Genomic DNA, 16923 nt, shown 5'->3' with positions numbered 1-16923 from the left:
GTGAAGCATTGTGATGCTAACAGCGCGGGCTCGATTCCCATCACTGGCTGAGGTTACCATGAAGGACTCTCCTTTTCAATCTCTCCCCTCGCCTGAGGTTCGGTGACCCTCAGCTTAAATCGCCACCAGTCGTCTCTCTCCAATGAGACAGCATCTTTATGGTCTGGTAAGACTATGATGACACAAAAATAAGTGCACTGTAGATAAACTGTTATATTTCCCTAATCAACCTGCTCAGAGATGTTAAGATACATCACTGGAGTAGGTGGGAATTGAACCCAGCCCTCCTGGCTCTGAGGTGGGGATACTACTATCGCACAACAGCTTATTTTTATGGCTTAGAATTTAATTCCAATACAATCCTGGAGGGTAATTGACCTTGTCCTGCTCAGCTATCTTTGATTGGTTTAAAACAATGAATAAAAGACCACACAGGAAAAAGAAACTTTTTTTTATTAGACAAATAACACACAGAAAGCTTCGCCACTTGCAATGGAGCATCACCCCCCCATTCCCCTCCCACCCCGAAAAAAGTGTTCTTTATATGCGACACTTACATCAAAATAAGCCTATAAATATTGTTTATGGTTAACTATATTCTAACCCAGTAAATTATTGTAATCCAGCTTGTCTTTATAATATTGCATCCAAATGAAAATCAATAACGAGACTTTTGATATGAAACTTGAGTGTTACAAGGTTTAGATAAGTCGGGCATGCTTCCACTAACTTGCCCTCAGTCTCTATAAACTGTCTCCTGTTGTAAAAATGGAGTGTTGTCTGACACTGTAGACATTGTATTTGTACAAACTAGAAACCTAACTATAATCAGACGCTACTTCAGAACAGGTAAAAGAGAAGAATTAGCTTCAAAATATATAACTTCTATATGTGAGTCCATTTGTGTTGTACAAGAGGATTCAGAGGAAACAGCCATGAGCCATATATATGTTGCTCTCAGTTCATTAATGAGTCCGAGTTAAATCACACCTAATGTTGATACCAAACACAGAAAAAAGTAGCTGCTTTCTACCTAACACATTTTCAATTTTTTTTTGTTTTAACAAAAATATTCTTTGAATAAAGATCAGGAAATCTTTCTCACCAGTCCTTTAGTTTCTTGACAGAGTTAACAGTATAGTGAAAGGCTGTGAAAGGTAGAGCCCACATCTCCAGACATTTGCTACTGCACGTTCATCGTCTCCCATGAAGGTGCACGTTTTGTTGCAAAATATATTGAAGTTATAATTTGACTATCGCTTGACTAACTACCCAACTGTTTAAAGCTGCAACTTAGAAAGACAGAGAGAGAGAGAGAATAGCTTCTGAGGGTCATTGTACTTATCTTCCAATGTCAGCATGAAGCAGCTAAATTGACCAATCTCCCTACAAAGTTGTGCAAATCTTTTAATCTACACTGTTTCACTAGCATTTAGAGAGTGATGCATGATGTTCTCCGATCTGTTCAGTGAATATCTAGCTACACTATGGCCTCATTGGTTTGTTAGAGTTTTGTGTGAGAAATACATTACCTTTTATCGAAAATAGTTGATTTTAAAGATCTGGCAAAGCTATATATCATTCCATGTGACACAAAAGTCTTCAATTATTTCAAGGACTGTGGTTCTGTTGGATCAGTTGACAATAGACAACATATTTCTCCAGTTTGATTTATTCACTGTCAGTAAAGTCAAGGCCATATCCAATAGGAGCACTGAAAGGAGAACTGGATCAATGCCTGAAGGAGCCACACATTGCCACACTAGAGGGCAACACAGCAGGGCAATGGAATCAACTGGGTAGAGCTTTCAAAGAGCTGGCCCTTCCTGTGGTGTTACCATTGCATGATTGTTACAAGTTCAATTTACAATGACCATATATTTAATGGAATCAAATCAGTTAAAATTTCAGCTGGATTTTATTTTTGCTAAATTTTTGGGTGTTCTATTAGCTGTCATCCTCAACACCATAATTATCATGACTTTTTAGAAATTTAAATCCAACTTCATACAATATTTAAATGGGATCTGCAATTAAGATGCTGAAACATAACTCTATGTTTTGGTGGTTTCCTCAAAAGATGCACAAGCAGTCTGAAGGTTTAATGTTTGTTACTGACTGTCTACGAACATCCTAAAAATGGCCATAAACTCAAGAGATCCAATTTCTTCCAGCAGCAAGGACACAGATTCATCCAGTAAAAGTGAACTCCAGGCATTCATATCCCGCAGTATTGAGCTGACTAACACCTTGGAATCAATCATTGCCAGGATGTGCCAGGACTGGCCTTGTAGGAACTACTGCAGATTTAATGTCGACTGTACATCAGAAAACATTTGCAGAGGATGCAACCTTCCAAAGCTTGCAACCTTTGTTGGCAAAAAAAAAATGCAGGGACCACACAGTATTTAAGTTTTTGTTTTGCAACGTGATGCCAGAAATATTTCTACAATCACACGGATGGCTTCATATATACGTGGCCTTATAAAATATAGCATTCCTGAACTTGCGGCCTGAATGTTCTTTACTTTTACTAGCAGGACTGTGCCTTTGGTCCAACATAAAGTAATAGGTGAAACAGTCAGCAGCAAAAGCCTTGAAGTCCAATGCAGCAGAAATAAACATAGGTTGCGGCAAACAGGCTGGAGTTGTTGCGATTATATTTGGAAAAAAGAAAAGCTGAAACTAAGATCCTGGCCCCCACCCTTCCCCCTTTTCTTTTTTTAAAAAAAACACAAAGAAAGTTACGTCCAGGTTAGAACTACCATGAAATCTATGGTCTCACAAACTGAGTCCCGACTGGAAAAAAAAAACCTTAAGGTGAACCATTCATATGGAGGTGCCCCGGTCAGGATCATTGTTGAGGCTGTATGCAGCTGAGGGGGTTGGCTGATATGGGATAGAGGACATGGTTTTGATGGGACTTCGGAAGAAGCCTCCGTTTGGTGCCCTGCTCCGGAAGGGCCCAGTTCGATGGTCAGGCATAGGCCCGAATGAAAAGCCTGAGGCAGCTTTGGCAGACAGGCTTCGGCTTATAGTCTGGATTTGCTCTGGTATGAAGGTGGTCGTGGTGATGTGAGTGTTCCTGAAGTCACTGATCTGCTCGAGACCTTGCCGCGTAGGGATGTTGTCCACCTCCAGGGGAGTCAGGTCTATGGACGAGGTGGAAAACTGCTTGTGGGGGCTGTCGTCGTCCGTACAGAGGCTGTTCACTCGCCTGTGCAGATGCTCCAGGTCAATCTCCTTATCCTCCTGTCAAAGGGAGGAAACAGAAAGAGATGTTGAGAGAGTCAAACCATGCAGCGGGGCCAGGATGGAGGCAGCCCAACCTACACATTCTGGCTCAGGCCCACTTTCAATCACGTTGGTGGGTACATTTGATTTTAGAGGAACCTCTTTGTCAATACAATGCAGGACAGTAACACCCAGTGTGTGTGGAGTGTGTCTGTCCTCAGAACTGGCATCTTCGTCGCATTTCTGCTGAATGTTAGATAGTGATAGGACTTCCACGCGATCTTACTGTTCATGCAAACCCTCAAAGTGCTGGCTGCCTTTCAGATCAGAGCGTATGGCAACAGTAAACATCAACTGCTGCATGAACTCACCATGTCTCCCCCGACAGCACCCCTCAAACCTACGACCTCTACCATTTGGAAGAACAAAGGTAACAGGTGCAAGGGGAGCACCATCACCAGCAAGTTTCCTCCAGGTCACACATTATCCTGATTTGGAAATTTATCGCCGTTCCTTCACTGTCCCTCACAACTCTGCGAGCAAACCTACATCTCAAGGCCTGCAGTGGTTGAAGAAAGCAGCTCGCCACCAACCTCTCCAATGATGGATGGCCAAGAACTGCTGGACCATCCAGCGAAGCCCACATCCCATGAATGAATTGAAAAAAAAACCTTTCAAATGGTGGAGAGACATGGTAGATGCATTTAGAATGAAATATTTCTTTTCTCTTCTCTGCACTTATTAAAGGTGTATGAGGTAAAAGGTGGCTGAAGCAGGAATATTCCCCCAGCCCATGATACTCCAGCTCTGACTTTCAGCTCTTTAATGTAATTTGGTGGGCAGCTTTGAATGTGTTGATCAATAAGTGTGTCCACATGTCATGAATGAATAAAGAGAAAGATCACATGGGGGTTGATGCTCGGAATGATTTTTGTTGCCACATCTTGCTTTACACCCCATAAAAATTTCATTTGTAAAATGATCTTTGATCTTATTCATGCATGCTCTTTTCGGAGTTAGAAGATGCAAGAAAACACAACGCTCAATTTATGCATAGCAAGGTCCTACAAACACCAATGCGATAATAATCAGATAATGTGTTATCGTCATGTTGTTTGAAGGATAAATATTGGTGAGAACACCAGGGATAAATCTCCTGCATTGTTCCAGTTCTCAATCACAATGGGGTCCTGTACTTTCAGATGAGACAGTAGATTCTAACTGTCAGCTTCAATTCACAGAATCATTATGTGCAGACCATTCAGCCCATCATGCCTGAACCATTTCTATTACTTAGTGCCAATCTCTTGCATTTTCTTCATATCTCTGCACACTATTTCTAGCCAAATAATCACTCAATGCCCCTCTGGAATACCTTAGTTGAAAATCTAGATTTCACCATCTGCTGTGATGGGATTTGAAACTATGTTCCTACAGCATTAGCCTGAGGTCCTGAATGGCAGGTCTAGTGAGAGTACCATTATCTAGGTTTTAAGGGCTGTAAGTTTGAAATGTATAATCAAAGGAGCCTTGATGAATTGCTGCAGTGTATCTTGTACATGGTACTCACTGTTGCCATTGGTGGTGGAAGGAGTGAATGTACAAAGTTGCAGATGGTCCAATCTAACGGGCTGCTATGTCTCAGATAGTGTAAAGTTTACTGAGTGTTGTTGGAACTGCATTCATCAAAGAAAGTGGAGAGCATTTTCATCACACTCCTGACTTGTGCCTTGCAGATGGGGATTTAGGAGATGAATTAGAAGAATTAGAACAAGAAGGGGACAGAAAGATAAACTCTACTTTTGTAATATCTTTTAATATATTCAATAATTCAAAATGGTGCTGGAGCATGGCAGCTCTTAACACTTTTCACAGTTTTTGTTTAAATACATGTGACAATAAATCATTCAATTCACTTCAATGAATTACTCGCTCAGAATTTCCAGTCTTTGACCTGCTCTGTTAGCCACAGTATTTATATGGCTGGGTTCAGTTCAGTTCTTAGTCAATGGTATCAGTCAGGAATATCCACTGTGGGAGATTCAGTGGATGGTTATGGCCCTGAATATCATTGAGAGGTGGTTAGAATCTCTCTGGTTGGAGATGATTATTTCTGGGCCACTTCTAATTTTAATTGCCACTTATCAGTGAAAGTTATTCTGTGAAGGTTAGTTTCATAAAACTGACTTGTATACCTTTGACTTGAAACGGTGAAGCTGATCAAGATTAGAATTTTAATGGATGCAAATGGGATCGACAGGAAGAAGCTAAATTCGAACGAGACAGATCACGAGTGAAATCAAGGAGCGTATTTCCACACAAAGGGGAGTAGTAAGCTCAAAATCCTTCCCCTATGGATGTGGGTGCGTAAAAGATCAATTGCTATTTTTAAAACTGAAACCGATCAGTCTTACTTGTTGAAGGTATATGGGCCGAAGGCTAGTAGGCAGTTTGGTAAGCAGCTCACCACTGCCCTTATGAGGGCAATTAGGGGTGGGCAACAAATGTTAGTGACAAACACATCACATCAAAGAAAGCAAATAATGAGTTCAGGAATAGACCAGTCATGGGCTGATAAATCATAGAATCCCTATAGTGTGGAAGCAGGCCATTTGGCCCAAGTAGTCCACACTGACCCTCTGAAGAGTATCTCACCGACTCCCGACACCCTCCTTCCCTATCCCTGTAACCCTGCATTCTCCATGGCTAATCCACCTAGACTACACATCTTTGGAATGTGGGAGGAACCACAGCACTGGAACAACCCCACACAGTCACAGGGGGAATCTGCAAACTCCACACAGACAGTCGCCCAACGGTGGAATCAAATCCAGGTCCCTGACACTGTGAGGCAGCAGTGCTAACCTCTTGGCCACCATGCCAATGGATGGTATAACAAGCATAAAGGGGTGAATGGCTACCTCCTATTACCCTGATGGAAGGACTGTAGGAGAGAAAATACTCTTGCCCCATCCTTGACCTATGTTCTCTTTGAACATGCAGCCCATAGAATAAGGAAACAAAAAAGGGGTAGGATTTACATTCCCTACCAGCACTTTGCTGACGTCACAGAGAAGGTATGTTTCATGTAATGTTATGGTTTCTACATTTATCCAGTGAAAGGTGAGTAGTTTGATTTCTCGAGCTCTTACCTGCTAAATGAGTTGTGTGAGAGGTTACTTTCAGTCATGCGAGACTTCTCAATCCATCCAATTGAATTGTATTGGAAGAGCTCACATCTGCTTGAAAGGGTCAAGAGGGATGTCTGATCCCATTTTACAGGTTGTTATATATGTCAAGTTAACAAAAGTGGAGCCTCTCGCAAGTGAATTTATGTTGCTGACAAATTATTTGGTTTAACGTTTGAATATATATTTTGTAATGAATGTCTTAAACATGAAATTAGAACTATCCGATTATATGAAAATCATATGCTAATGAATTGTATTGAGTGGCTGGATACAGTCACCACTCTACAGTCCCATACTATTTTATGTTCTACTTAAATTTAAACCAGGATAATTTTGACTTTTAACACCTTATTGTTAAAACCTGTTAAACCTTATTTAGTAAAGACTGGTGTTTCATGAAATTGACTTATCACAGCTCTAAACTAAATGTACCTAATTTAAAGAAAATATATTGACACAGCACCTTTCACAGCTTCTGCTCATCCCAATGCACTTTACAGCTGAAGAAATACTTTTAGTGCAGTTATTGCTGTAATGTAGGGTATGTAGCAGTCAATTTACACACAGAAAGCTCCTACAAACTGATATGTGCTAAAAATATTGTCTACAACTCAAAGATAATTCCCATGTTCATTTTTGGAAAAAATATTGCCTAGGATTTATGCCTAGCTGAGAGGGCAGGTGGGGAATTGTGCTGACTGCTCATCCACAATGCAGCACTCTCTCAGTTCTGCACTGGGGATTTAAGTTTGAATTTTGTGCTCAAATTCTGAAGTTAGATATAAACTACAGCCTCCTACCCCAGAGATTAACATGCTACCCACTACACATTAGCTAAGACACCTGAACAGATGGCAAAATGGATCTTGGTATATAATGCAAAACATATACCAGCAAGACAGCATTACCTCTTATTCACATCCCAATTCTTCCAGGCAAATCAAAAACCACTGAATGAAATTTGGGTTTTGTTTGAGATGGGCTGAGGATTCGCTTTTGTCCGCTCTGCACTCGCACTAAAGATGCATTTAAATATATTTTTCCGTTGTTGATGAAGGAACCAAATTCGTAATTGTTTGACACCATTCAGGTGATAGACTGCAATTACATGGCTGTCACTGTGGTCTCGCAGGTTAATGAGAGACAAAGTGAATTATGAATTAATCTGTTTTCCTGACGTTGTTTGAGATATCAGCACAATCTTTTATTGAGCATATAAACTGCTTCAATGTAGCAATTCAGCTGAAAGATTGTTTTTTGACAATGCAGCATTCCTTCCGGACTTAATGTGTACAGGTTCCTGCTGGAGTGCAATGTGAACCAGTGACTTTTTGATTCCAAGTGTGTTACCAAATGGTGAAGACAGGTAATGAACGAACAAGAACCAAATTATACCAAAAGTGCTGAGTTTTACCTGGTCTTTAAACACTCACTATGACGAGTGATTACTGAATGACTTAGTTTCTTCTTTACCCACCCCCTCTTTCTGCTCTCCTCTCAGCATTTTCTCTCTTGATTCACCTCTAAGCTGCACACCTTCCTGACTTTTGGAGATATGTTGCTTTTCCTTCAACGACACTGTGTCAAACCCCAGAACTTCATATCTTTTTTGTCATACATTGATGAGATGTTCACATTGAATATACTTAACGGCCCAATGCTTATGGCTTTCTGTGGTGAAGGACTTCACAGATTCACTACCCTCTGAGAGAAGAAATTCCTTCTCACCTTTGTCTTAAATGCACAATCCTTTCTTCTAAGATTACTCCCTCTAGTGTTAGGCTGTCTCACATGGGGAAATAACCTACCCTGCATCTACCCTGGAAAGCCCCCAGAGAATCTTGTATATTTCAGTAAGGTTGTCTCTCATTTTTCTGAACTCTTCGCTCCAATACCTCTTTATATCTTTACCACTTATATGTTCACCACAGTGTGGATCGAATTTAATTACTGGGTCAGAGAGCTGATTGTTTGTAATTGCAGTGAAATTGTAATTCTTACGGAGTAGAGGGGGTGGGGCAACATTACAATTAATCGTCTTCAATTCCATTATTGATTTGGCCTGTTCAATACCAAGGATTAATATGCACACTGTTTAATTTGAGTTATTGAATGTCTGTAACTATGTCTGCCAATTTGATTGTCATTCTGTTCTGAGAATTTTTTTATTAGCAGACTGCGAACTCAGTCAGGAGAAATCCTACTCTTGACAAAACCCCACCAGATTATTGATATAGCTGAGAGAAAAGGCTGGGCTGAAGTCAGCTCATTGTGCTAAAGCCTTGAGACTTCAAGGCTGATACTCCAGTGCAGTCCTGACATAATGCTGCACCGTTGGAGGTTCAGACTTTGACCTGAGTCATCAAACCGAAGTCCTGTTGACTTTCTCAGATGGATCTATAAGATCCCATGGTTCTATTTGAGAAAGACCAGGGAATTATACCCAGTACCCAGACCATTACTTATCCATCGACAGACATCACTAAAAACAGATTACCATTGTCGCTTGTGGAAGCTTGCTGTGTGCAAATTGGCTGTCATAGTGCCTACATTACAACAGTGGTGGTGTTTTTGTCACTTTACTTCATTGAGTGTAAAGTGCTTTGGAGGGTCCAGAGTTTACGAAAAGCATTACATAAATCAAACCTTCTTTCTCTTATCCTACAGGAGTAATTTCAAAATTCCCTATGGATTAGTCTCTTTGACCTTCGGACTAGTCACAGCCTGCACGCCTCATATGCTAACCACTCCCAACCCAAGATGCAATTCCATTACAGTAATTTGCACACTAGAGGAAACCTTATGTCTGGGATAAGTGGGCATTTTTGCTCATGGCGATAAACTCTGTGGTATTTGTCTGTAGAAGGATATTGTCACCATCCTCTTTCCTTGATTGGATCTAAGGGCTTATTTGCTTTGTAGTAGTAGAGGAGCAATCAATGGTAAGTCTTAACAAGAAGAGGTTCTTGTCTTAACAAGATGTAGTTTATTGCACGATAGTAATTAGCTACACGTTACATTAATGAGATAAACATTGGTACTAACACTAGGCAGAAATCTGTGAATATAGGCCTATCGTCAGATGGGGTGGAGTTTAACACAGTCTCCAATATTAACTTTTTCAAGTTGATTACCTTATACAACAACCCCTTTCAAAATGGTGAGGCCTGCTGAATTGGGGTTAACAGGGTGACGAGACTACTTTTTGATCCCAGTTACAAGTTTAAATTGACCCCAGCAGTGAAGGTGCATTCTCAATAACAGAAGTTGCTGGAAAAGCTAAGCAGGTCTGGCAGCATCTGTGTAGAAAAATCAGAGTTAATTTTTCGGGTCTGGTGACCCTTCCTCAGAACCTTCTGAATGGTTAGCATATGAAGCGTGCAGGGTCTGATTAGTCCAAAGGTCAAAGAGACTCATCCATAGGGAATTTTGAAATTACTCAGAACCTTCTGGGGAAGGGTCACTGGACCTGAAACGTTAACCCTGATTTTTCTTCACAGATGTTGCCAGACATGCTTAGTTTTTGCAACAACTTTGTTTTTGTTCCCGATTTACAGCATCCGCAGTTCTTTCAGTTTCTATTTAGTGAGGATGCATTGATCTGCTCATGAACTATAAGGTCTAAAACAATGGTTTTAATTGAACATGAAACTTAAATCTCTGAGGTTGTGTGCTAGCGTGCAGATGCATAATTTGCTCATGCAAACTCTTTACTCAAACTTGATTCAATTTGTCCAACCTTACAACCATTTGTTTTGAGCTCTTACTGTCAATGCACAGTCTTGTCACTTAAGGCTTTGGGCACCTCCAGGAAGTACATTGATTTATTTGACAATGAAAAGCAGCCCTGAATATTCAACAGAGCCAGTAGTGGAATGAAAAGTCTCAGGAGATCATTAATAGTATCTTCCAAAAGATTGGCCTGATCACAAAGCAGAGTATGTAAAGATCACTGCAAACGATTCCTTGTTGATAAGTGAATTGTAAATAATGGAACAGCATTGCAGATGTACCTACACCACATGGACTTCAGCGATTCAAGAAGGCAGTTGACCACCACTTTCTCAAGGGCAACTAATGGCTTAAATACTGCTAAAAGGATACAGGATGTCAAAACTTTTGCCTTGCACTCAACAGGACTAGGACGCATGAAACAAACTTGAGAAAAGGAACACCGATTTATACAGAATGAGAAGAGAACGTCAGTTGGTTGAGCAATCAATTGATATGGAGATGCAGCAAGAACAGTTAACTGCCAATCTTCATTCTCAGACCAGGCAGGTAGATACTGATTGGTCAGGGCATTGTCATGGGGATGCAACAGAAGTTGATTGTCTCCATGACACTCTTTTCCATGGAAATCATGCAATGTATGGACAAATTTCTTTTGCCTACATAAACAGGTCACGCTTGTTAATCTATGTAGCTTCTAGCATACATAAATGCATTGCACTGTGAGCCTGACTGATGATCTTAAATTGATTTCTGGTGTAACTATTAGCACAGTTTGGATTATTTAATAAATGATGTCTAATAGCAGAATCACCAGCCAATAGTAGATACACTTTTCCAAGGCTGGAAAGCAGGATCTGGTTCAACACATTGGCATGCTGTCCACTGAGAATGATCGATGGGACATGTTCAATATGGTCCGTTAGTATTGGAACCTATGGTTTACATGCATGTCATCACAATGCATCTACCAATTAGATTCTACTTGCCAATCACACAACATAAACGTTTCCCTTTACTTTGGTATTTCTTGCAAATTGTCCTCATGAGGGCAAGGTGTAAAGCTCTGTAAAAATGTGGTTTTTGTCAGCAATATTCAAAGTTAGGTACCGCCGAACAAACATTACTGTTTAAGTTTCGAGTAATTTCTGTGCAGTCTTCAAGTTTAACTTGTCACATTAATGTCATTTAGGGACTTCTTCACTCACATATTGCCTCTATCGCAACCTTAAAATTCTCATCCTTTTGTTTCTCCGTGGTAACCTTCATCTCTGCAACCCCCTCGAGCTCCGGAGCTCTCCATCATCTTTGTGCTCTTTCTATGCTGGCATCTTGAACATGCTGATTTGAATTGCTCACTGCTGGTGGCCATTCCTTCAGCTGCTTGGGTCCTAACTGCTGTAACTCCATTCCTTGAACCTCTGCGCATTTCTAACTCTTTCCTCATTTAAGAAGCCCCTTAAAACCTGCCTCTTTGCCTCATAATACTCTATCGTCTTGTGTGACCCTGTGTCCAAACTTTTTCCATATTGTGACTGTGAAGCATCTCGAGATGTTTACTCTCTTACAGTTGCTATACAAATGCAGTTTGTTTTGTTGTTATTTTGTCAGCTGGCAGCTACAGCCCTGGGTATTTGAAGGTATGTGTTTTTGTGATTTTTGTTTTTAGCCTGTACAAAGTAAATCCTCAAAGGGTTAGCAGGGGACATCTCACGTGGGGTTGGGGCAGTTTTAAAGCTGTCACTTTGTCACTGAGGCAATGTGCGCTGACGGCTGCAGAATGTTACCTCTTTGGAGGGGACACGAGATCCTTTCCGTCTGTTCCACCAATTTTCCACGATGGCTATGAGGCAGGCTAAGATGATGCCGGCAGCCAGGATGCAGAATACCCCAGCGAAGCTGGCCAGATCGAAAGCACTGCCTTTCTGTTGTGCTCGGGATGAAGAGTAGATGTCACACTGTGCTGTCTTTGGCCACCACTTGTGCTTCAGAATGTCAAGGTCTCCGTGTTGCAGAAGTTCCAGGATCCTTGAGTTAAGGAAGAGGGACAAATATTGTCAATATGGGTTCATAGAAGAATAATTCATAGAATCCCTACAGTGTGGAAACTGGCCATTTGGCCCAACAAGTCCACACCTCCGAAGAGCATCCCACCCAGACCCATTATCCTGCTCCTGATTTCCCATGTCTAACCCACCTAACCTAAACATCCCTGGGTACTATGGGCAATTTAGCATGGCCAATCCACCTAGCCTGCACATCTTTGGACAATGGGAGGAAACCGGAGCACCCAGAGGAAACCCACACAGACATGGGGAGAATGTGCAAACTCTGCACAGAGGATGGAATTGAGCCCGGGTCCCTGGTGCTGTGAGGCAGCAGTGCTAACCACTGAGCCACTGTGCCACCCAGAGTCATTCTTAAAAGTTATTCCTAAAATTTCCAAAAATAGCATGTGGAGAGGCAAAGGGTCATAGAGATCTACAAAAGAGAATAAGTCCCTTTAGCCCATTGTGCTGGTCACCTACGGAACTAGTTTGTATTCCATTTTCCAGCACTTGGCCCATAGCCTTGTATACCTTGGCATCGCAAGAGCACATCTAAATACTTCTTAAATGTTATCAGGGTTTCTGCCTGTACCACCCTTACAGGCAGACAGTTCCAAATTCCCACCACTCTCTGGGTGGAAAACGTTTTGCCCAGCGGCCTCACAGCTCCAGGGACCCGGGCTCGATTCTAGTCTCAGGGGGCTGTCTGTGTGGAGTTTGCACATTCTCCCCGTGTCTGTGTGTGTTTCTGCCAGTGCTCTGGTTTCCTCCCAAAGATGTGCAGGTTAGGGTGGATTGGCCATGGTAAATTGTGCCATAGTGCCCAGGGGTATACAAGCTAGGTGGATGAGCCATTGGAAATGCAGGGTTACAGGATAGGGTCAGGGGATAGCTCTGAGTGGGCTGCTCTTTAGAGAGTCGGTGTGGACTTGATAGACCAAATAGCCCCTTTTCACGCTTTAGGGATTCTATGATTCCATGATATCCGCTAAACCTTTTGCCACTTACTTTAATGTCATTCAAATATTCCATACACTGCATATGTTTGTCAGTGAGTCTGTATATGTATATGTTTAAGTGCATGTGTGGGTGTAAAACATGTGGTAGTAAGTATTTTCTGAAACTTGTAGGGGTTGTAGTATAGGCTCTATAATGCTGTATAGGTCACAGCAACCTCAGAAAATTCCCCAGCAGCAATTCACATAGATTCCACACTGGGGCAGACTTGACACACAAAAGCAAATTTAGAAACCTCCCCAAATACAATCAATCCTGCCTCTTGTGCATAAGAATTACCAAAACACACATTTTCTTGATGAAGGGTGCACAATTATTTAATTATTAAAAAAAAAACTGAACGAAATGTAAGGTCAAAAGAATGAATGCAGAAGATAAAATGAGTAGGCAGAGACATTGGTCAAATCTTGCATTCTCATTTGGATATGATGTATTCCTGACACCATTTGGCTCCATGCTATTAATTCATGTGCATCAAGCATTCTGTAAATGTCTGTTGGGAGGATGACATATTAAAATAGTGGAATAGTGCGCTTGTGTCTTGCACATTTCTTATTCAGCAAGGTGGATATGTATATGTACCTGAAGGATATTATCAGGAAACTGAAGGCAGCTAGTAGTGAATTGTTTAGCTTGAACGTTGAATGAGGTATAGATTTGAAGAGTTTGACAGCAGGGAGGTTACATTGGAAGGATATAAAACATTGGTTAGGGAGATTATGCTGGGACATTCAGGGAGGGATGTGTTTGCAGTGGAGAGGGTGCAGAGCAGAATCCTCGAGAGTTTTAGTTATGAAGAGAGATTGGATAGACTGGATTGTTTTCCTTAGAGCAGAGGAGATTGACAGAATGAATGAATGAGTGAATAATTTATTGTCACTTGCACTTTACAGTGAATATTACAGAAGAATACAGTGAAAATACAGCCACAATCTGGCACCATTTTGAATAGTTTAAGAATAAAAAAGGTACAACTGAAAGAAAGTCCTGAGCTGGCTCACCAATGACACCTGCGCTGCCATCCCTTCTCTACTGCCTCACTGCTGGCTATGCCGGACCCACTAATGTAGGATTTGCCACTCTTTAGGTGTCATCTCTTCGCTGCTGGGCCGACCTCCCCGACGCTGCCGCTGATGCCGATGCCAGGTCCCATGCTAAATCCACACTTTCCCCGCAACCAGAGGTCCGTCTCTGCTGCTGCCTCGATGTCACCAGGAGTCCCACCTTTGGGCATCCTACACTGCTGTCGCTGTAGTGGCAACTGCGCCAATGCCAGGATTCCTCATTCTGGGTCTACCGTAACCAGGACTCCCCATTCTGGGTCTACTGTAACCAGGATACCCCATTCTGGGTCTACCGTAAGTAGGACACCCCATTCTGGGTCTACAGTAACCAGGACACTCCATTCTGGGTCTACCATAACCAGGACTCCCTATTCTGTGTCTACCATAACCAGGTCTCCCTATTCTGGGTCTACTGTAACCAGGATTCCCCATTCTTGGTCTACTGTAACCAGGACTCCCCGTTCTGGGTCTACTGTAACTAGGTCTCCCTGCCTCCAATGCTAGACCAGAGGGGGCATGATTGAGATGTATAAAACGATGAGGGGCATAGAAAGGATAGACTGTAAGACATTTTTCCCCTTGATGAGGAATCAATGACCAGGGGACATAGATTTAAGGTAAAGGGCAGTGGGGTTAGAGGCGATGTGAGGAAAAATCTTTTCACCCAGAGGCTGGTGGTGATATGCAACTCACTGCCTGTAAGGGTGGGAGAGGCAGAAACCCTCATTTAAGAAATATTTAGATGTACACTTGCGATGCTAAGCCTATAGGGCAACTGCTGGACAATAGGAGTAGAATAGTTAGGTGGTTGTTTTTGACCAGCACAGAGGTGATGGTCTGAAGGGCCTTTTTCTGTGCTGTAGATCTCTGTGACTCAATGACTCTCTGACTCTATCTTTCAGGGTAATATTGAGAACCCACAAGCAGTCCCCTTGTATCAGTTATATCAGCCAGGACAAAGTCCGAAACAATTGTTACGAACCAATCTCTCTTCGCATTGCCAATCATTCCATACATGCGCTGGCTTCTTCAGGAATTAGAATTTAATCTTTAGAGGGAGACAGAGTGAACGAAAAGAAAAACCTTTTAAATTATTTGAATAATATATTTATTATTTATGAATGTGCAGGGGAGGGGGAGGGGAGTGGCAACTTGACACTAACGAATCATCCTATTGGATAATGAAGGCGCCAGCATAGAGCTTACTTTCCAGTTGGTGTAGGGAGGGACTCAGCATGATGATGGCCATGCTGGGTGACGAATGGCAGGAATGGTTGGAGGTCATATGAAGAAACCCCCAGGGGTTCGACCAGAGTTGGGGACCTTTACAGTTTGTAATTTCATTGTTGTCATGTACAGTTCTGGCCTGATTGTGAAAGAAGGATGCGATCGCATTGGACAGGGTACAGAGGAGATTTATGAGGATGTTACTGTGATATGATGTACATGTACCTTTCAGATAGCATATCTTAGCTGTTGTCTATCATTATGTGCCTCTGAATAGGATGTAACATCATGACTGTACTCTGAATAAAACTGCAATAGATATAAAAGTCAAATATGTCGAACGACTAACAGATATTATCTTTCAATAAAGAACCTGCTCTATAGTACGTCTCAACTAGTATGCAATATACATTTATGAGACATGCTCAAGATATCAACATTGTATCACAGCACGTAACCTGAGACTATAAAAGCCTCAGACTCCATCTTAACTGGGGCCATGTGAAGCATGCATGGTAATGGAAGCAAGTCCCTGTTTGTAACTGAATAGCTTAATATTAGTTTAGTACTGAAGTGTCTGTGACTGCAGTATAGTATATATTTCTGTACTGTAATACTCATGTCTAATTCTTTTGTTATGGAAGCTCACACAGCATTGCCTCATGAGGTAAAAATATCCTGTTGAAGGAAAAAAGCCTCCACTAAGTCGCAGATCAGAACCCACATATTATTTCACCAATCCTTGTCACATGATTAGTACTTTTACAATTCACTAAAGAGCACAACAAATGCTGCCAGGAAAGAGAATGTTAGTGATGAAAAAAGGTTGGATGAACAGGGATTGTTTGTTTTGGAACAGAGGAGGCAGAGGGAAGATTTAGTTGAGATGCATAAACTATGAGCGATGAGTCACAGTGAATAGGAAGGAACTAGTTCTCATTGCAAAGAAATCAATAACCGGGGAACATTGATTTAAAGTAATTGGGCAAAGTAGTTGAGGAGGAATGTTTCTCACTCAGAGAGTGTTGGGGTGCCTGAAACTTAGTACCAGAAATGAGAGGCGAGGTAGCCACCCTCACATTTAAAATGCAGTTGGAGATGGACTTAAAGTAACCAAGAAAGCTACAGACCAAGAGCTAAAAAAGGAATGAGGTTAGATAACTCTTTATGGCTCTGCACAGACACAATGGATGGAATTTAATGCCGTCCCCTACTGTAAATTTGGTTGCTGGGCAATTTGATTGGACCTCTGCTCCAATAAGCCTGGGACAGAAAGCCTTGTGTATGGCCGTCCTATTGTAATATCAACTGAAGTAGGCAGTAAATGGCCACTTGTGGTCTCAGGGGGTTACAGGTGGTGGAGTGCCACAAAGAGCAACTGCCCTCTGATTGGCTGGCAGGGGTGAGTGG

The 16923-nt window shown here is 41.8% G+C and overlaps 1 protein-coding gene across 1 annotated transcript in view; it reads right to left on the bottom strand.

The window, feature by feature from the left end:
• Window positions 1-524: 524 nt before the first annotated feature.
• grid2 (glutamate receptor, ionotropic, delta 2) overlaps window positions 525-16923 on the bottom strand; it is an 829420-nt gene continuing 813021 nt past the window's right edge. The window contains exons 13-14 of the mRNA XM_048611693.1: window positions 11945-12185; window positions 525-3252 (exon numbers count right to left, since the gene is read on the bottom strand). Coding sequence (XP_048467650.1) covers window positions 2830-3252; window positions 11945-12185 — 664 coding nt within the window. The 3' untranslated portion in view covers window positions 525-2829. The remainder of the gene's footprint in view (window positions 3253-11944; window positions 12186-16923) is intronic.

This window comes from Rhincodon typus, chromosome 1 (assembly GCF_021869965.1).
Source record: "Rhincodon typus isolate 14 chromosome 1, sRhiTyp1.1, whole genome shotgun sequence".
NCBI lineage: Eukaryota > Metazoa > Chordata > Chondrichthyes > Orectolobiformes > Rhincodontidae > Rhincodon > Rhincodon typus.
This window is presented reverse-complemented; position numbering and strand designations above follow the sequence as displayed.